Source organism: Arabidopsis lyrata (assembly GCF_000004255.2).
Source record: "Arabidopsis lyrata subsp. lyrata unplaced genomic scaffold ARALYscaffold_4, whole genome shotgun sequence".
NCBI classification, from domain to species: Eukaryota; Viridiplantae; Streptophyta; class Magnoliopsida; order Brassicales; family Brassicaceae; genus Arabidopsis; species Arabidopsis lyrata.
Genome location: NW_003302552.1, coordinates 13,863,930 through 13,886,066, shown reverse-complemented (window position 1 = coordinate 13,886,066; position 22,137 = coordinate 13,863,930). Strand labels below are relative to the sequence as shown.

The window sequence follows — 22,137 nt, the reverse complement described above, 5'->3', positions numbered from 1 at the left end:
TCGATTTAGAAGTTAAATTTTATTTCAAATTAGTTGTCATTTTCTGTTTTCAATGCAGATATTTGACAGATTTTCAAATTTTAATCATATTCTTTAAGCTTATTTATTGACAATATCAAACAGAATAATACATTAATTAGCGGTAAAACAAAAAAAAATGAATGTTTTTTAATACGCGTGAAAAAATCTTAAACGACAACAAATTTAAAACGGAGAGCGTATTTCTTTGCCGAAAAGATGAAAGCAAGCAAATGAATAGATACTAAAATAGTAAAGAGTTTTTATGTTTTCTCAACAAATTTTTTGTCAGTTTAGCAAAATGGAAAACAAAATCATCCCAAAGCTTATATGGTAATGCAAATCCTCATGTTAATTTGTAGACATTAACCGTCTAAAATATTTCCAACCATTGACATCATGAACCACTAAAAATAGAATTCGAAAGTCAGAGTCTAAATAATGCTATCAACATCCATGGAAAATTTCATGCACCACCTAAATCATGATCTCATAATCCACTTTTCTCACTACACTAGAATACAAAAATTGATCGAAACTCATGTACGGAAAATTAGAGCTATTAATTTTAAATAACTACCATATTGGTTAATTCCTAAAATCTATCCATAATTTTTTAGTAATTGTAAAAGAGTAGCACAATGGGGTTTTTATATACAAAATTTCACACTGAAACATATTGGAAATTAAGGAACCTAAAACCAAAATCTGTGGCAATTTTGGCCCTTCTTTAAAAGCTATGTACCACACTTAATCTTTTAGTAGCTCAGCTTTAAGCCTATATAATATACATTTAGTGACAAAGCACAAACTCAAACCAAGCCGATTACAAAACTCTGGGAAAATCTATATAACTATCATCACTTATATATGAAATTACAATCACAAATAATCAGATCACTTCGACTCTCGCAGGAAACTGTTGTATTCCGGTAGTTTCCTCTTCAGCCGAAGAATCTCTAGAGGCAACAAGTTTTACAGCAAAAGGAGTAGCGGGAACATACTTTTGTCTCGCTTTAGCAAAGCTTGGAGCAAGAACATTTTGCAGCCATTGATCAAATGTTTTCTCTTCATCTGAAGACCATCTTAAGGCACCAAGAATCTTAAGGATCGCATCGTTTTCGATCTCTAGATGTGTTTCAGGTCCAAAAGACCGATGAAATAGCGAAATGATGTTCCTTTTTATGTTCTTCGCTAACTCATCAAAGTCAATAAGTTTGAAAGTCACTTTCCCGTCTACTTGTTCCACAAAATCCTCAAGCCAAGCTTCCGTGTTCTCGGACATTGTATACGCTTCGTCTTCGTTTGCTTCTATCTCATCCACAGGAAGATTCAGATCAAGAAACGAACGTTGAGACTTAAGGGCTCGAAGCTCTGTCATCTCTGTTTCTGCCTCCTCTTGTCTTCTTTTATTCAGACCATTCTTGTTAACATTTGAAGTGTCGGCTAGTTTTATCTGAAGTTTCCAGTTTTTGGCACTGAGAACTCTTTCCTCGGAATATTTGACCGGTTCTTCAAGAACATGACAATCGCTGTCTTTATCACTTCCAGAAATAGTAGCAACAACTATAACATTTTTCATACTGATCTCTCTCCCATGCGAATCACGGAGTTTTCCAGTTCTCATAGCATCAGACAATCTGATCTGATCAGGGAACTCGGCTTTTTCCACGTTTTCGATGAACACAACAGAATCCGCCCGCGTCGCCACTTCGCTAGCAATGTAATCAACAACTGTTTTTCCTCTGAATCTATCGTCAAGATTGTCCTGTGACTTGAAATCCACACAGATGAAGTTGTCTTGGCCACTGCAAAAGACATCAGCAAGAGCTGATGCTACTTTCTTCTTCCCAGCTTTATCAGGTCCAAGAAGAGCAAGCCAAACATTACTTGTGGTTGCTATGTTGTTTCTTCTCCTGGACTCATCTCTATATCCACAAACGATTTCGCTAATGGCGTTCACAGCTTCGTTCTGAAAACCGACTTTTCGAGAGAGTAATTCCCTGAGAGACTTGAAATCTTTGCAATACCTTGGAGCCACCAACGATTGTTTTTCTTTGATCACCTCAAAGTCTTTTCTTTCAAGCGATACAGGTGTGTTTGAATCCTGGTTTTTCGATGCATAGATTGTTCCCAACCCTAAATCTGTTGTAACACAGCTCAAAGGCGAGTTCGTTGTACGACTTGTGAGATCCTCTGTATGTGTTGGCTTTGAGATCTTAAGTGATAAACCGGGTTGGTGTGGTGGATTCTGCACTTGAGCCGTCCCCTGAAAGCTTTCAGACGTCCTAATGCTGCGAACACTTTGCTCAGTTGAGCTTCCGAGACTCATCTTGGACTGGCTAGAAGAAACCAGCTGAAGCGGGAACTGCGGTCTAACGGGCTGAAAACTGAGTTTAGGAAACGCGGGAGTTTGATGGATTCTTTGACAAATGTCGTCCCATTTCTTCTGCAGAGCCGGAATCCGAGAGACTAATACGTTTGGATCATCTTTAACCTGCACTGAATGAGAAGCAAATACTCTCAAGATATTGTATTATAAGCAAAAACATAAATGAAAACAAGTTTGTTCACAAAAGCTGCACCTTTCCGAGACTTCCTTTGTCTTGTTCATGCTCCACATTTCGTAACCAAGAAGGTAACTTCTCTGAACACTGATCATCGAGACTCGACCCGGACTTAGCAAAGGCGGTGACTTCTTGCTCATACTTCTCGTTACAAAGATGACACCGAGGCAAACTCTGATTCATCGAGTTACTAAACGGTACTCTAAAATCCGATGTCGATGAGAAAAACCCTCCAAATGGAACAAAAGATCCCATCAAACTGTATATAACCACATAACATCATTGTTTCAGCAAAAAAAGATTCAACATTAGATACAAAAACAATCAAACAAAGAAAAAAAAACACAAACCTAGATTTTGGATAAACCCCTTGACTTGAAGATGTAATAGGAAGAAGATGAAGATTCCAATCTTTATCAATCATCGGAAACTTCTCAATCAGCTTCAAATACGTCTCATTACTCGAAACACTTCCAATAAACCAAAGCTTCTCACTGTGAAGCTTCAACAAATCAGAGAGCTTCAACACAAACTTCTCAACCACACTAACAGAGAAAACATCACTAGTTAAAACCTTTAACTCTCCAAGATTCAAAACCATCCCTGACTTCAATCTTCCTAAATCATCAAACTTTATATCGATTCTTGATCCATCAACTAAAACTTCACTAATCTCTATACTAACTACACTTAACCCACTAATCTCCAGAGGTAAAAAACCGAACTTTCCTCTGTTTATAGAATCAGTAAACGTTTTAAGAGCTTCACCACCACAAACACCAACTAGTAATGGATTCTTCTTATCTTTCCTTCCTAAAACTTCTCCGATTCTTCTACAGTTCTCGTCGAGATCACCCAACGGAAACCCGAATCTAACCCGACCCGGATCAGATTCCGGTAGGTTACATAAAAACAGAGGAGGAATACGAGAACGTGAAGAAAACCGTGAAGAGAACTGAGACGTCACCGGAGGATGAAGCACGTCGAGTTTAATGTCGGTGCTTCTAAACCCGGCTTCACCAAAAACCCGACTCACAATCGGGTCATCTAAAATGGATAGTATAAAATACTTTAACTCAACTTTCAAAACCGACGTCGTTTGAGTGTTGTTGTTGTTTCCATGGATTTGATGAAGATGATAAGTCTCTGGATGACGTCGTTGAGTGGCTTGAGATCTTTTGATCGCCGCCATGAGTGAGTTTGACACCGGAGGATCTTCTTCCACCGTCGTTGTTGTTGTTGTTGGTGGTGGTGGTGATTTCGAAGAAGGTAATCTGTCTAGAGAAACGCCGACGCAGAGCTCAAGCGCGCGAAATTGGAGACATGAAGAGTACGGTGTGTTATGAGCGGCGCGTGAGATACACACTTCTCGGAGAATTGAGGAAGGCATCGTTAAAAGACCTGAAACGGCGTGAAGTGACGTCGTTTGTGCGTGGCTTCGTCGACGCGCGACGGAGACTGCGTCGTCTAATGCACGTGCTGTTTCTTCCGTTAAACATTGTCTCGCTGTGGTTACCGGTGTCGGCATCGTCGCCGGTTTAGTGGAAAATTCGAAATTAAAACTAAACCAAACCACACCAACCAATCAAATTCATAGAAAACAAGAAAATCAAGAAACTATAAACAAAACAAAGAGTGAAAATTTTGCTGGAAATGAGATTTTTACGACAAAGAAATGAAAACCGTGTAGTCGCTTTTATGAAAAAGAAATATATTTATTTATAATATATAGTTTTTATGTTATATGTTTGTATGTTTTCTTTCTTTGGTTTCAATCCTCAGAAGCTTGTGAAGATATGTAAGAAAGAATAGTCGCTGTTTGGTGGTCTATTGGCGAGGGAACCCACTAATATATTTTTATTTATATTTGAATTATTATTTGATTTTGTTTGTGTAATTTTTGTTGTTGTTATGTGTTACCCCAAATCCTCGTGTAATATTGAAGGAGGAAAGGAAAAGAAAGGCACATGTGGTGAGCATAGATTCTCTATGGCCCAACTCAAAGATCTTCCTTTGCTTCCATTCGCTTAAACTCTTCAAATTTTCAATTAAGTTTGGATTTTGACAATCCACATTGTTATTCACAATTATTCTTCTTTTTATTATTTTAACAAAATGTTTTTTTGATATTCTTTCTTCTCTAAAGTAGCTAGACAGAAAAATATCTAAGTATGAGTGAGTGAGTATCTATGCCAAATCTTCTTCTTTCCGTTTTTTTTCCAACTTGTATTTGTATTAACCAACTAAATTCCAAAAGGTAATAGTTCGATTCAGAGGAAGTAATTCATTTTAAATATGTCGCGTTTTTGTTAGTTATGTTCCTCATTTTTTCTACCAACTTTTGATAGTTTTTTTCTTAGTCAATAGTTGGAAAGAAATTTTCTGTAATTTGGTAAATTAATCAAAATTTGTCTCACGGTTATTAAGTTTCTAACCGAAAAACAGATTAATTATCCACATTTGAAAACATTGATTATATAACAAACCAGAATCATGATACCTCTTTTAGTATATTATGAAGAAATGTTTTGGATAAGAGATGATCCCTAAGAGGAAATGTCAAAGACTTTGTTCGTAGATCAACAATATGAAGAATACTTGGAGCATAAACGATGAATCTATTTCGATGTGTTAAGTTTCTTTTATCGATGGTTAAATGTTTGACAATATAAATTGAGGACTATTACAAAACACTGAAGATGGAGATGAATTAAACAGTGTAACAATCATCTAGAAAGGTTATTCAACGAAATATAAAACTAAGATAAGCAATATTGGCCATTGCACTGTATTAAACCAATAAAGATGCATAGTGATAGAATTGTTTTAGATTCAACAAGTTATCCTAGTAAAAGTCAGTAAAAATGCAAGAGTTCACAGAGATAATCTTTGTATACTTATCGGTTTTAAAATGTTGAATATCTATTTACATATGGCGATGTTAAAAAAAATTTAGAACTATACAAAGATTGTAATCGAGTGTTTTGGAAAAAAAATTAAACATAATGATCATGGTAGAAATATTGTTGTTCAAGAAAAAGTTGAAATGATTTAATTTGCATAATAACTGATACTTTATACAAATAAGATTAAAAAAGTTCGATTATTTAAAATTTGAAACGTATAATTTGAAGATAATACGAATGATTAACTAAGACAAGTCAACTTAATAATAAGTAAGCATATATTCAGTGGTAGACAGTGATATAATTTTACTTTTAAGAGATTAGATGGATGTGATATGGTAAAGAATAAAAGCATGAGTAAGTGATTTAGGCCCCAACTCCTTTATAAATTCCACCACCACCATTTATATGCCTTTTTCTGTGTCATTGTCATTCAAAAAGTCTTTTATTAATAACTAGATATGGACCCGTGCAACGTACGGATTGCCGGTCAAAATTATTATTCTTAAATTTTTATTTTATTTTTAAGCTTAACTAAAATTGTATAAACATATATGTTTAAATTTTAGAATATATAGTATTTTAATTATTTTTAAATATAAATTTATTATGCATACTGCACAATATAAAATACTATTTGTAATTATATATGTTACACTAATTATTAAATCTTCTAATATAAATATTGACCTATTTATAAAATTATATAATTTTTTGTTTATTGTAAGTTATGATATTCATAAAATGTTTATATGTTGTATCATTGAATTTTGATAAATTATTATTATTATTTTTTTCTTCATTTTAGTAAATTATTTACATCCATCGGAAGAGTGTTACACCTTATAATTTCAATTTGGGCAATTTAGAAACAAAAATATGACACTAAATAACTTAAGACTAAAACAAAAATAAAAAATTAACATTTGACTAAATAATGTCTATTTGCTACATGGCTTTTGTTAATTTTTGCCACATATTACCCATTTATTTTTCGTTCTCTCTTTTTTTCTTCCTCTCGCCGGCGAGAAAGTCTCAAATCTCTCTCCTTCTCTCATTAGATTCTCTTATTTTTGCTCGATCTTCTGTTTCTCCTTCTCTCACTCTTGTCGGATTTTTCATTACCATTTCTTTCGTTTTTTCTCTATCTCCATTTTTCTCCTTCGTCGGGCATCACCACTGAGTCTCACTACTCTGACCCACCACCACAACTGGATCTCATTATTATCACTATCACCACCACCATCAATACCAAATCTCGCTAATTTTGACCTACCACCTTCGTCAATATTTACCGCCAACACCACCATGCTTGAACCACAGTCATCAACATCAATACCACGGTTACCACCTCTTGTCCTCTTTCTCCAACTGCACTTATTTCTCCACATTCTTTAGCTCCTCCGACATCGGGCCGAGCCTTTGCGACAACAACTCTAGTCTATGTCCATCGCCGTTCATAATTCTTAATTTTTCTCCACTGTCATATATTTCTTGGATCTGAATATCACATGCTATTTTTAGAAAACCATTATGATTCAAAGTATTTTTTTTATAAATGACATTATATATTTTCAACAAATGATGAATGCATATAATTTTTACATGATTCATGTTATTTTTTAAAATTGCCCTATCAGCACTTCCGTAACCATCAACCACCACCATCGTCACCTCCATAACAATCATATACTACTTTTATTTTTTTTAGTATGACATGTTATTTTATTAAATTTTCGTTAGATGTCTCTCTTTCGTCTCAGAATTCTAGTATTGATTATCTTTATTTTTAGATTGCGTTTTATTAGTATTTATTTCATGTTTTTTCTCCAAATTACAATATGCTGTCGTATGTTTGTCTTTTGTTTGAGAGCCATTTTTAAATTTCACATCTCTGAAAAATGTTAGTTTCCAAAGCTTTTTCACTCATGTTTATTGCTTTAATTATTTTTGAGTCAAATGTTAGTTACTAATATTATCCTAAAAATAAAGTTTTATCAATAGAAAAGTTAAAGCAATGGTTGTTGGTGTCGGATCCCACACCAGAAGTCCGAGACCAACCAAAGATTGCCACGAAGACAAGATAATGGCCCATAAAGGATAAAGCCCATTGGACCCGTGAGCCGAAGGAACGGTCGAAGTGGTGATAACCACTTCGAGAATCCAAAGTGATTGCGCTTCGACATGAGTTCGGTGTAGAAGACACAGGTAAGTCGGTTCAAGGACACTTGGGCCAAAAGGCGAGGCCCATAAAGACCAGAGTCAACTCAAATTCAAACGTTGAGCATTAAAATCAAAGAATCAAAACGGACACATTTAAGAGAGAATAATTGTACTTAATTAGCCATTTAAATGTCATTTTTCTATGTATAAGTATAGAGGCCAATGGCCATGTAAAAGGGATCTCTCTCTTGAGCAAGAAATACGATAGCAATTTTTGTAGCAATTCATAAGCCTTTTACGTTCTTATTTTTTGTCCCTCAAGAATAATCTTTCCTACTAATAAAAATACATGAGTGTGTGAATCTGACATCCACATTTTGGCGCCGTCTGTGGGGATAGAGGATTCTTGAGTGGTCAGATTTTTCTTTACTACATTCCCGAGATAAGCAGCAATGTCCGGAGGAGACGCCATTGAGACATCATTGGCCGAAACCCTCAAAGCTATGCAGCAAACCATGTCGGACATATCACAAAAGTTCTCGGATGTGGAAAAGGCTGTCGATACGTTGCAAACATCCCAGGTATCTCTTAGTCAAAACGTCAATACTATACAAACTCGTGTTCGCTCTTTAAGTGCAGGAAATCCTGTGGGAATCCGAAGGAGGATACTCAACTCGCCAAGTTCCGTTGCGCGAAATGAAACCAGCGGACAAACAACTCCTGGTACTACTAATAATGTAGTTCAGCCATTGGATGGAGAGGCACAGCTCGAAGATGAAGCTCAACTTGCAGATCAATACGAGCAGGAAAACCTCGACCAGTTCGAGACTATGAGGAAGGTTAGCCAAGAACTAAAAGAAATGAAGTCAAAGTTCCATCAGGCTACAAGTTCGGAGCCGGATATCAATCGAGTCATTGAAGAAGCTAGGAGAACACCTTTCATCTCGCGAATTGCGAGTTTGAGAATCAAAGATTCTCGGAAGCTCAAGTTGGACCCTTACAGCGGATTGGAGGATCCAAAGAGCTATCTCGCAGCTTTTCTGATCGCTGCTGGAAGAGTCGAATTGGATGAAGCTGATGAGGATGCAGGTTACTGCAAGCTTTTTTCGGAAAATCTATGCGGCCAAGCTTTAATGTGGTTCACCCAATTAGAGCCGGGTTCGATCAGCAATTTCGACGAGCTATCAGCTGTATTCTTAAAGCAATATTCCATCCTTATGGATAAAAGCGTTTCGGATGCCGATCTTTGGAACTTATCACAAGGATCAAATGAATCAATTCGAGTTTTCATCACCAAGTTCAAAGGAGTGCTGTCAAAGCTCCCAAGAATCTCACAACAATCAGCTTTATCTGCCTTACGAAAAGGATTGCGACATGATTCAAGATTTAAAGAAGATTTAATACTTCATAAACCAGACACAATTCAGGATGCACTCTTCCGCGCAAACAACTGGATGGAGGTAGAGGACGAAAAAGAAAATTTTGCCAAAAGAAATAAGCAAGAGAAGCCGGCAATCACCGTCCCTACCAAGAAGTTCAAACCCAGGGAAAACAAAGGACCAAAGAAATTTGGGTCGCAACCCTTCAACATTACCGTCGGAAAGCAATTCCAAGGGAAAGGAAGATCAAACACTTGGGTCCGTGATGAAAGTTTATATTGCGACATTCATAAAGTAACCGGACATGTAATCAAGGATTGTAGCGTTCTTAAAAGGCACCTCGCAGAGCTTTGGGCCAGTGGAGATCTTTCCAAATTCGATATAAAAGATTTTGTGAAGGAATACCATGAAGCAAAGGAAAGTTCCAAAGATCAAAATTCCAAAAGACCAAGGTTAACCAACGAGGAAGAACCAAGGAATTCTAAGGGTAAGATCAATGTTATTCTAGGAGGTTCCAAATTTTGCGGAGATTCGATAAGTTCCATCAAGAAACATAGACGAAATGTCCTACTCAAAGCAAGCTTAAGCGAAGAAGTCGATTTTCAAGGTGCATCAATATCATTTAATGAAGAAGAAACGCGGTACCTTGAAAGACCTCATGATGATGCTCTAGTTATTACCCTTGACGTTGCCAACTTCGAAGTATCAAGGATCCTTATAGATACATGCAGTTCGGTCGATTTGATCTTTTTAAGTACTTTAGAAAGAATGGGAATTAGTCGGGCGGACATAGTGGGGCCTCCGTCTCCATTAGTTGCATTCACAAGTGAGTCAGCCATGTCTCTCGGGACAATCAAGCTACCGGTCCTTGCCAAAAAGGTATCGAAGATCGTGGACTTCGTTGTCTTCGATAAGCCCGCAGCTTACAACATCATCCTCGGGACTCCCTGGATTTATCAAATGGAAGCAGTCCCCTCTACATATCATCAATGTATCAAATTTCCAACATCAAGAGGAGTGGAAACAATTCGGGGAGATCAAGAAGCTTCACGGACGTGTTATCTAGCTAGCCACCGTATGAAGATTCAATAGCAATTAACGAAGCCCGCAAAAGAGGGACTAAGAACAAAATTTCCTAGCGGGCAGAAGAAAGACGATGTAGTAATCGAAGTGGTGTTGGAAGAAGACAAGCCGGACCGGAAAATTCGAATTGGGGCAACTTTGACTGGCCAAATAAAAGAAGCTTTGATCGAACTCTTAAGGAAAAACAAAACATCGTTTGCGTGGTCAGCAGTGGACATGCCTGGCATAAATCCAAGTATAATTTGTCATGAACTAAACGTGGATCCAAGCTTCAAACCGGTGAAACAAAAAAGAAGAAAGCTTGGAGTGGAGCGAGCAAAAATAGTAAATGACGAAGTGGATAAACTTTTGAAGATAGGGTCCATAAGAGAAGTGCAATATCCGAAATGGGTAGCAAACACTGTCGTTGTCAAGAAGAAGAATGGGAAAGATAGGGTTTGCATCGACTTTACAGACCTCAATAAAGCATGTCCCAAAGACAGTTTCCCGCTCCCACATATAGATCGACTTGTAGAGTCCACCGCTGGGAACGAGCTGTTAACATTCATGGACGCCTTCTCGGGTTATAATCAAATAATGATGAATCCCGAAGACCAAGAAAAAACGTCATTTATCACTGATAGAGGTATCTATTGTTACAAGGTAATGCCTTTTGGTTTGAAAAATGCATGAGCAACTTATCAACGGTTGGTTAACAAAATGTTCCATAATCATCTCGGGAAAACAATGGAAGTCTACATAGATGATATGTTGGTTAAATCGTTAAAGAAAGAGGATCACGTTAAGCATTTAGAGGAATGTTTTGATATTCTCAATAAATATCAAATGAAGCTGAACCCGGCGAAGTGCACATTTGGAGTCCCATCTGTTGGTGTCGGATCCCGCACCAGAAGTCCGAGACCAACCAAAGATTGCCACGTAGTCAAGGTAATGGCCCATAAAGGACAAAGCCCATTGAACCCATGAGCCGAAGGAACGGTCGAAGTGGTGACAACCACTTCGAGAGTTCGAAGTGGCTACACTGTGACACGAGTTTGGTGTAGAAGACACGGGTAAGTCGGTTCAAGGACACTTGGGCTAAAAAGGCGAGGCCCATGAAGATCAGAGTCAACTCAAATTCAAACGTTGAGCATTAAAGTCGAAGAATCAAAACGGACACATTTAAGAGGGAATAATTGTACTTAATTATTCATTTTAATGTTGATTCTCTATGTATAAATATAAAGGCCAATCGCCGTGTAGAGGGGATCTTCCTCTCAAGAGAGAAATACTATAGCAATTTTCGTAGCAATTTAGAAGTTTTTACATATTCATTTTTGTCCCTCAAGAATAATCTTTCCAACTTAATAAAATACTTGAGTGTGTGAATCCGACATCCACATTTTGGCGCCGCCTGTGGGGAGATTAGGATTCTTGAGTGGTCAGATTTTTTCTTTACTACATTTCCGAGATAAGCAACAATGTCCGGAGGAGACGCCGTTGAGACATCATTGGCCGAAACCCTCAAAGCTATGCAGCAAACCATGTCGGACGTATCACAAAAGTTCTCGGATGTGGAAAAGGCCGTCGATACGTTGCAAACATCCCAGGTATCTCTTAGTCAAAACGTCAATACTATACAAACTCGTGTTCGCTCTTTAAGTGCAGGAAACCTTGTGGGAATCCGAAGAGGGATATTCAACTCGCCAAGTTCCGCTGCACGAAATGAAACTAGCGGACAAACGACTCCCGGTGCTACTAATAATGTAGTTCAGACGTTGGAGGAAGAGACACAGCTCGGGGATGAAGAACAACTTGCAGCTCAGTACGAGCAGGAGAACCTCGACCAGTTCGAGACCATGAGGAAGGTTAGCCAGGAATTAAAAGAAATGAAATCAAAATTTCATCAAGCTACAAGTTCGGAGCCAGACATCAATCGAGTCATTGAAGAAGCTAGGCGAATACCTTTCATCTCGCGAATTGCAAGTTTGAGGATCAAAGATTCCCGGAAACTCAAGTTGGACCCTTACAGCGGATTGGAGGATCCAAAAAGCTATCTCGCAGCTTTTCTGATCGCTGCTGGAAGAGTCGAATTGGATGAAGCTGATGAGGACGCATGCTACTGCAAGCTTTTTTCGGAGAATCTATGTGGCCAAGCCCTAATGTGGTTCACCCAATTAGAGCCGGGTTCGATCAGCAATTTCGACGAACTATCAACCGTATTCTTAAAGCAATACTCCATCCTTATGGATAAAAGCGTTTCGGATGCCGATCTTTGGAACTTATCGCAAGGATCTAATGAGTCGCTTCGAGTTTTCATCACCAAATTCAAAGGAGTGCTGTCAAAGCTCCCAAGAATCTCGCAGCAATCAGCTTTATCTGCCCTACGAAAAGGATTGCGACATGATTCAAGGTTTAAAGAAGACTTAATACTTCATAAACCAGACACAATTCAGGATGCACTCTTCCGCGCGAACAACTGGATGGAGGTAGAGGACGAAAAAGAAAGTTTTGCCAAAAGGAATAAACAAGAAAAGCCGGCAATCACCGTCCCTACCAAGAAGTTCGAGCCTAGGGAGAGCAAAGGACCAAGGAAATTTGGGTCGCAACCCTTCAACAATACCGTCGGAAAGCAATTCCAAGGGAAAGGAAGATCAAACACTTGGGTCCGTGATGAAAGTCTATATTGCGATATTCATAAAGTAACCGGACATTTAACCAAGGATTGCAGCGTTCTTAAAAGGCACCTCGCAGAGCTTTGGGCCACTGGAGATCTTTCCAAATTCGATATAAAAGATTTTGTGAAAGAATACCACGAAGCAAAGGAAAACTCCAAAGATCAAAATTCCAAAAGACCAAGGTTATCCAACGAGGAAGAACCAAGGAGTTCGAAGGGTAAGATCAATGTGATTCTAGGAGGTTCCAAGTTTTGCGGAGATTCGATAAGTTCCATCAAGAAACATAGACGAAATATCCTACTCAAAGCTAGCTTAAGCGAGAAAGTCGATTTTCAAGGTGCATCAATATCATTTAATGAAGAAGAAACACGGTACGTCGAAAGACCGCATGATGATGCTCTAGTCATTACCCTTGACGTTGCCAACTTCGAAGTATCAAGGATCCTTATAGATACAGGCAGTTCGGTCGATTTGATCTTTTTAAGTACTCTAGAAAGAATGGGAATCAGCCGAGGAGACATAGTAGGACCCCCATCTCCGTTAGTTGCGTTCACAAGCGAGTCAGCCATGTCTCTCGGAACAATCAAGCTACCGGTCCTTGCCAAGAAGGTATCGAAGATCGTGGACTTCGTTGTCTTCGATAAGCCCGCAGCTTACAACATCATCCTCGGGACTCCCTGGATTTATCGAATAAAAGCAGTCCCCTCTACATACCATCAATGTATCAAATTTCCAACATCAAATGGGGTGGAAACAATTCGGGGAGATCAAGAAGCTTCACGGACGTGTTACCTAGCTAGCCACCGTATGAAGATTCAATAGCAATTAACGAAGCCCGCAAAAGAGGGACTAAGAACAAAATTTCCTAGCGGGCAGAAGAAAGATGATGTAGTAATCGAAGTGGTGTTGGAAGAAGACAAGCCGGACTGGAAAATTCGAATTGGAGCAACTCTGACTGGCCAAATAAAAAAAGCTTTGGTCGAACTTTTAAAGAGAAACAAAACATCGTTTGCATGGTCAGCAGCAGACATGCCTGGTATAGATCCAAGTATAATTTGTCACGAGCTAAACGTAGATCCGAGCTTCAAGCCGGTGAAACAGAAAAGAAGAAAGTTCGGAGTGGAGCGAGCCAAAATAGTAAATGACGAAGTAGATAAACTTTTGAAGATAGGGTCCATAAGAGAAGTGCAATACCCGGAATGGATAGCAAACACTGTCTTTGTCAAAAAGAAGAATGGGAAAGATAGGGTTTGCATCGATTTCACAGACCTAAATAAAGCATGTCCCAAAGATAGTTTCCCGCTCCCACATATAGATCGACTTGTAGAGTCCACCGCTGGGAACGAGCTGTTAACATTCATGGACGCCTTCTCGGGTTATAATCAAATAATGATGAACCCCGAAGATCAAGAAAAGACGTCATTTATCACAGATAGAGGTATCTATTGTTATAAGGTGATGCCTTTTGGTTTGAAAAATGCAGGAGCAACTTATCAACGGTTGGTTAACAAGATGTTCCATAATCATCTCGGGAAAACAATGGAAGTCTACATAGATGATATGTTAGTTAAGTCATTAAAAAAAGAGGATCACGTTAAGTATGTAGAGGAATGTTTTGATATTCTCAATAAATATCAAATGAAGCTGAACCCGGCGAAGTGCACATTTGGAGTCCCGTCCGGAGAATTTCTTGGTTATATCGTGACAGAAAGAGGGATTGAAGCCAATCCAAATCAAATTGACGCCTTTCTAAACATGCCCTCTCCAAGAAACTTCAAAGAAGTACAACGGTTGACTGGGTGGATTGCGGCTCTGAATCGTTTTATCTCAAGATCAACAGATAAGTCGTTGCCCTTCTACCAAATTCTAAAAGGGAACAAAGGATTCCTTTGGGGTGAGAAGTGTGAAGAAGCTTTTGGGCAGCTTAAGGCATACTTAACCACTCCGCCTATAGTGTCCACACCAGTAGTGGATGAAAAACTTTATTTATACGTGTCGGTTTCAAACCACGCGGTTAGTGGAGTCTCGCTTCGGGAAGACCGTGGGGAGCAGAACCAATTTACTACGTGAGCAAGTCAATGACGGATCCGGAAACCAGATATACAATGATGGAAAAACTCGCACTCGCGGTGGTGACATCGGCTCGGAAGCTGCGCCCATACTTTCAATCCCATCCGATTGAGGTATTAACCAACCAGCCACTCCGAACAATACTTCATAGTCCAAGCCAGTCCGGACGATTGGCGAAATGGGCAGTGGAATTAAGCGAGTACGATATAGAATTCAAAAGCCGGATCAGTATGAAAGCTCAGGTTTTAGCAGATTTCTTAACCGAGTTACCAATACCTGGAACAATAGAGCAGCCGGAGAACCAAACTTGGAAATTACACGTAGACGGGTCATCAACAAAGCAAGGATCCAGAGTGGGAATCAAGTTGGAATCTCCAACATCAGAAATTCTAGAACAATCATTCCGGTTGTTATTCAATGCCTCCAACAACGAGGCAGAATACGAAGCCCTGATTGCCGGACTTCGATTAGCACAAGGAGTTGGAGGTAAGGAAATATTGGCTTATTGCGATTCGCAATTAGTGGTTAACCAATTTAATGGAGACTATGAAGCCAAAGATTCAAGAATGGAAGCGTACCTCGAAGTGGTGAAAGATTTATCTAAAAATTTCTCGAAATTCGAATTAATCCGCATACCTCGGGGAGAGAATACAACTGCGGATGCACTTGCCGCATTGGCGTCAACATCAGATCCTGAGTTGAAAAGAGTCATTCCAGTGGAATGCATTTCGGAGCGAAGCATTCAAGACAACAAAGAAACCCTCGTCGTTACAAGATCTCGAGCAGCGGCACGTGACCGTGGCGAACCAGAGATCGAACCGCCACCCAACAAACGAAGGAAGTCAAAGGAATCAAACACATCTAACAAGGAACCCGTTGTCTTAGCTGAAGAAGTGATTCCAGAAACAATGTTAGAAACCGAGCCGTTAATCGAGGGGGATGTTCTTGAACCAGACGAGCATCCCGAGCCAGAGCCACGAATATTTCACAAAGTTGACCAAATTCCGACTAAAGACTGGGGGGCTGACTGGAGGGAGCCAATAAAGCACTACATCATGACAGGTGAGCTCCCAAAGAATAAATGGCAGGCCAGGAAAATGAAAGTCGTTAGCGCGAAATTTTGTTTGTCAAAGGATGCGTTATATAGACGAGGTGTCAGTGACCCTTACCTATTATGCATTTTTGGGCCCGAAGTCGAAATTGTCATGAGCGAAGTGCATGAAGGATTATGTGGGAGTCATTCATCAGGAAGAGCTATGGCTTTTAAAGTTAAAAGAATGGGGTATTATTGGCCCACTATGATCACAGATTGTGTTAAGTTCGCCCAAAGATGCAAGCGCTGCCAACTCCATGCGCCATTGATCCATCAATCGTCTTAATTATTCTCCTCCATTTCCGCCCCATACCCGTTTATGAGGTGGTCAATGGACATCATTGGACCATTACACAAATCAACTCGAGGTGTACAGTACCTTTTAGTCCTTACGGACTACTTTTCAAAATGGATTGAAGCTGAGGCGTATGTTGGTATCAAGGATTCGGCGGTGAAGACCTTTATTTGGAAAAACATTATATGTCGACATGGAGTTCCATACGAAATAGTCACTGATAATGGACCGCAATTCATTTCACACGAGTTTGATGCCTTTTGTGCGGACTGGGGAATCAAAGTTAGTTATTCTACTCCACGATATCCGCAAGGAAACGGTCAAGCTGAAGCCGCGAACAAGACAATATTAAGCAATCTCAAGAAACGCTTAAGTCATCTAAAGGGAGGATGGTATGAAGAACTCCAACCCGTCCTGTGGGCCTATCGTACAACCCCTAGGCGGCCTACAGGAGAAACTCCATTCTCTTTGGTTTACGGCATGGAGGCGGTAGTACCAGCTGAACTCAATGTGCCCGGACTTCGCCGAACAGAAGCACCGTTAAATGAGGAAGAAAATTCAGCAATGCTTAATGATTCACTAGATACTATAAATGAAAGGCGTGATCAAGCTCTAATTCGGATCCAGAATTACCAGCAGGCAGCAGCCCGGTATTACAATTCTAAGGTTAAAAGTAGGCCTTTCTTCGTGGGAGATTATATATTAAGGCGCGTCTTTGACAACAAAAAAGAAGAAGGTGCCGGAAAACTCGGTATTAATTGGGAAGGACCTTACATTATTACCGAAGTGGTTCGGAACGGTGTTTATAGGTTGAAAGACTTAGAGGGTAATCCGGTCAAGCGACCTTGGAATGTGATCAACCTAAAGAAGTTTTATGTTTAAAGCTACATGCATTGTTTATGTACATGAACTACGATTTGGCTTGATCCCGAAATGGGTACGTAGGCAGCTCGAAAACGAGTTCAGCTATTAATAAAAATTTGTTTTATTTCTTTATTAAAGGAAAAAGGTTCGGCTGTACGAACATACAAGAGGTTGAAAATAGAGCGTTTATTCAAAGACGGGATGTCGCTCATCGTACACTTCGGACTATGAAAATCTTGTCGATGAGCAGAACACTTCAACTCCTTGACCAGCAAGATCGAGGATTGGCATCATGCAGTCTGGAATTCGAGCAAAGTCGGATATTCCAAGCTCAATCCACTCTCCGGGGTGAGATTCAAGGATGTGAACATCTCTTGACACCATATTAAGCCTGCGTTGCATCCGGCTAATCCTCTTCCGGAGTCTCCTCTTTTCCAGTGTAAGCTTCCGATGCTGAAGCGCGAGTGCCTCTATGAATGCCATCGCTGTCCCTTGGTCTCTGATTGGGAGATCCCTGATCAAAGCACATGGGGCTCGGATCCGAGATTTTAAGAAGCCGCGAGGTGGATGAGGCTGCCTGTTTGGCTCATTTGGAACACCTTCGCTCATCATTCCGATTCTGGAGAAGTCAGGCATAGATTCTGAACAGTGAAGATTGAACTCCATACCTACTAAAATAAAAAGAATGGTGAGGAGTAAAGGGAAATTGAAACTATAATTTATAGGAACCCCATATCCTTAGCAAGCTGCGGATTCTATCCAAAGAATGGAGTGATTCGCGGAGAGATTTATGCCCTCGAGCAGATCCTGCATTAAAAGACGCATCTCCGAGAATATTTGAAAAGAAAGGAAAGTTGCAAATGTTTCCATAAATAAAAAGGGGCCGAAGCCCATTACGAGTTTAAAATAAGGGAAGAAGATAAAGAACATTTATGGAAGAGGCTCAGGAACAGGCTCCTTCATCGCCGGTTTAGTCTTCGAAGTGGACGCCTTGCTCTTGGCATCCACTTCGGGATGATCCCGAACGCGTTTCCGACAGGTGCTGGCCTCCTCTTCGTCTTCTTCTTCGCTGTCAGATGGAACGGCGCAGACAGGGGCGTTCACGGGACCCGGACTCCTTTAGCGCGGAGATACATCCGGAGCATCTTCGGGATCTCAGCGACAGAGTCAAAGTTCCGCCATTCCCATTGAAAGGGGTCACTTTCCAGGGCCCGTATCTTCCTCTCCACCCGAGCAATGCGAGCCTCGAGTGTTTGCCTTTTGAGGCCCAGCCGCTGCCTCTCTTCACATAAGCGACGGTGCTTGTCGGCGACCTAGCATAAAGATGAGTGAATAAGATGAAACGAAAAGTTTTTAAATCAAAAACTTTAAATATTTACCTTGTCAATAAAATCGCAAGCCTCTTTCTTCTCCTTTGAAGGAAAGTGAAAGACGGCGTGAGGGAAGAGAACGCCGGCCGGTTCAAAGCCGTCGCCGGACAAGAAGAGTGGGCTGCCAGGATCAACGGAGGCTACTTTCTCGTTTTCCATTCTCGAAATATATCTCAAGTAGGATTTTAAAATCGTGTTTAAATAAAAGCCTAGAAGTAGGTAAGCCCTTATTTATAATGATTTAGGTTTTGTCTTGGAACCATAAGTCCAATAATGGTAGTGTGCCTGAGTGGTTTAAACCATTTTTGGAAAATCGAGAAAAGGCAGTATTGCATTAAAGATGAGCCGTTTTCCCTACTTTTAAGAAATAAAAAGGGAAAAAGCAACCGTCGCATTAACTACAAAAGTTTCTATGGCCCAGGCCCAATAAATTTATCGAGTTGACTAAACCCGAAGTGGGGAACTCGCTTTAAGCCGAGCTCAGTTCTCGCATTCTTAAGAGAAAGGTCTGATCAGCCTAAAAATCTCAAAAAGCATAACCACAAGGCCACAAAAGGTTAAAAGCGGACTTTGCAAACCCGCATATAATTTTAACCAAACCCCCTTGGGTCGTAACCTAGAAAGGTTTAAAAGCCTCCTCAGGCAAAAATCTTGTTCAAAAAAAAAAAAAAAAATGATAAAGCCTCCTTAGGCCAAAAAAATAAGTTTGAAATTAAGTTTAAACTAAATGGGACAATCCCCAGTTTAAAGTGGACACAGCCACTACGGATTGACCTCCACCTCGGACTCCGGCTCAGCTGACAAAGTTTTGCCCGCCTCTTTAATTGGCGCTTGATCAGATGAAGCTCCCTGACCACCCTCCGCGGTACAACCAACCTCCGGAGTGACCTCCGGTACCATAGGAGCTACGGGCGGGACAACGTCTTCCGTCTCACTTGAGCCTAGAAATAATAATTCCAGTCAATCAAAGGTACAAGGTAAGAAAAGGTAAGCGTCAGGAGCCAAGCGTTACCTGCCCAGTCTAAACCCGATTCACTTATAGGAGGTGATTCAGTAAAGAATTCCTCAAAGTCAAGCGGGTTGAAGGTCGAAGTGGGAAGAGCTGCCAAGCGACTCCGTTTTTCAGAATGATTAGTTGACAGTTCGGTCCTTTCTTGCTCCTCGGAGAAATCTGCTTCATGGATTTGATCCAACAGAATCAGGTTGCTCTCATGCTCCTTGATGTCTGATTCCAAGTCTGACCTAGCCTTCTCGGTTTGCATGAAACGGATGGCCCCTTGGATCAACTCCATCCCGCGTCCCTTAACCTCCATTCTGGCCTTCGATGCCGACCTTGCCAACTCGGAATCACGCAACTTGGCCAGCGCCTTGTACTTCGCGTCAAGCTCGATAAGTTGGTTGTTCAGGGCATCGGCGGCTGATTCGGATTCATGAAGTCTACCCTGAACACCAGAAAGTTCATCCTGGAGTTTGTAGTTCCGATCGTACTGGTCTTGCAGCTCCCCCTTTATCTGCGCAAGCTCGGATGTTAAACTGTCGACCTTGTCCTCCAGATCGTGCTTGGAGCCGGCAGAAGAACTGAGTTCAGCCTCAAGGGCAGAGAGCTTCTTCTTCCACACGTCAATCTCCTTCTCCCGTCCAATGACCAACCCTTCGTAATGTTCGATCATGTCGTTAAGTTCGCTATGAGCCTGGCATTATACATAAACCCGGGATGGCTAGTCAGTTTGCAGAATGGCAATGCAATAAAAAAAAAAAAACAAAAAACAGAACTAACCCGAGATGAGTGATGCGCGTGAAGCAAGTAGCGTTCACGAATCGCAGGGCGCCATTTGTCGAAGTCTGGCAAGATTGAACCCGATCGGGTCTTGAAGCATCGGAAGACGCTGCCTTCTTTCTCCATAGCTGCGAAGAAGGAAAAGTTGTAAAAATCGGAATCTTAGTAGAAACAAAAACGCTAGAGTATGTGTAAATCACCAAACCTGAAAGCGATTTGACTTGAGGGACAAGAACGGGCTTTAACCTCGAGTAAGCATCTCGAGATTCAGAATCTCCCTTTTTAGGAGATGCGCTCCGAGCAGTCTTTTCGCTGTCGGGCTGAGAAGAAAAAGACATGTCAACAGGACGGGGAGGACCCATTGGTTCAGTAGGAGGAGACGATCGAGGTGAACGGTCAGTCCAGGCCCTTGATTTCTCCCTTCGCGGAGACGAGTCACTACGGGATGACTTGTCCCTCTTCCTACGAACCAAATTCTTAAGTGGTTCACTGCTGAAATCGTCCCGGGAAGGACGAGGAGAATCACGACGAGGAGACCGCTCTCTCCGAGGAGAACGTTCGTCACGGCGTTCGCGACGAGGTGTTAACCTATAAGCAGCAACGGATCTGGCTCCCTCGGAGCTGTTGTCATCAACCAGCAGGGTCCTGCTGTAATCTTTTTTGTCGATGGCAGTCGCAAGGAACGCCTTGTTTTCATCACAAGCCTCTGCTATCGGCTTGGAGAGTTTCTTACGCTGGGCAGTGAGGGCCCGAGCTGACATTCCCTGAGTTGAGGGAGGAGGCGGAAGACGATGAAGTAGATTGGGAGGACTCATCCTGAGTTTTCGGTTGGCCTCGACAAACCGGTCGAGGGTGAAAGAATTCCAAAGGGTTTCCCCTTCAAGGATTGTTTTGAAGAACTTGACAAATTCTTCGGTCGGGAGAGTTGAAGCGATGAGAGCTGCGAAATGAAACAACGAATTTGGTCAGTAAAGAAATAATAATGAACAGGAAAGGAATATACGACCTAGTCTCTACCAGGTTTCGTAGACCACTTCGATGGGAGTACATCGGAAAGATTCCCAATCGAAGCAGGAGTTTTCTTAATCAGAAACCAAGGATGGTGCCAGTTTTCTATTGGCATTTGGGTATGCCGAGAAGTATCCTGTTTTCTTTGACGAACTTCTCACACTTAGAAGTTCATTCAGCTCGGGGACTCCAATGACGTAGCCAGCCTCCGCCGCAACGGTTATAATCCCGAGGATGGTTCGGAGGAGATTGGGGGTTAATTGAGGTAAAGCAATCTCGAGAGCCGCCAAGAATCGAACTAGGGCTTCGGGAAGGGGGAAGGTCAATCCGCAGCCCTTGAAGTAAATTTCGTAAACACAAAAGTAGCCGGCACGGTGGTTCTCCGGGGATTCCGTAGGATCGGCTATTTGCGCCTCCGCTATAATTCCAGGAGGAATTTGACAAAGCCCCTTTAATCGCTCAAGGTATTGAAGAGTACAGGTGGATTTGTAATGAGGACCGGCGATATCGTTAGGACGAGTGCATTCGTCATTACTAGAACGCCTCTCGTCGTAAGACGGAGATTCAGGTCTTTCAGAATCAGAAGTCATCGGATAAAAATGAAAAATTCAAGATCCGGCGAAGAGAGGTTCGGTGAAGAAAGGTAGAAAGAAGCTTTGATTAAAGCACAAAAGTAAAAGAAGGAAGTAATGGTGAAAAGAAGTTACCTCAAGCTAATGATGAAACCGCCTCGGAAGTTGTATGGGAAGTGGGAAGGTTTTTTCCCGTTTTAATAGTAATTAATTAATATACGGTCATAATGATGACAGATGTCAATCGGGTAAAAATGGTTAGTGCCGAAATTAAAGGAGTGATGAGATTTTCGGCGGGAAATCAGGAAGATTCTC

At 40.9% G+C, this 22,137-nt stretch overlaps 1 protein-coding gene across 1 annotated transcript; it reads right to left on the bottom strand.

The window, feature by feature from the left end:
• Positions 1-716: 716 nt before the first annotated feature.
• LOC9317145 (protein SMAX1-LIKE 7) lies at positions 717-4,420 on the bottom strand. The gene is made up of 3 exons (XM_021028339.1): positions 2,936-4,420; positions 2,604-2,844; positions 717-2,515 (listed from the first exon to the last, which is right to left on the bottom strand). Exons 1-3 carry the CDS (start codon positions 4,111-4,113, stop codon positions 911-913), a joined length of 3,024 nt encoding a protein of 1,007 aa, XP_020883998.1. The 5' UTR covers positions 4,114-4,420; the 3' UTR covers positions 717-910.
• Between the last annotated feature and the right edge of the window lie 17,717 nt (positions 4,421-22,137).

Coding starts and splice junctions, on each gene's coding strand:
- LOC9317145 (XM_021028339.1), bottom strand. CDS start 4,113: ATGCCGACACCGGTAACCACAGCGAGACAATGTTTAACGGAAGAAACA. Junction 2,845..2,935: donor GGGGTTTATCCAAAATCTAG/GTTTGTGTTTTT, acceptor GGTTATATACAG/TTTGATGGGATCTTTTGTTC. Junction 2,516..2,603: donor ACAAAGGAAGTCTCGGAAAG/GTGCAGCTTTTG, acceptor CATTCAGTGCAG/GTTAAAGATGATCCAAACGT.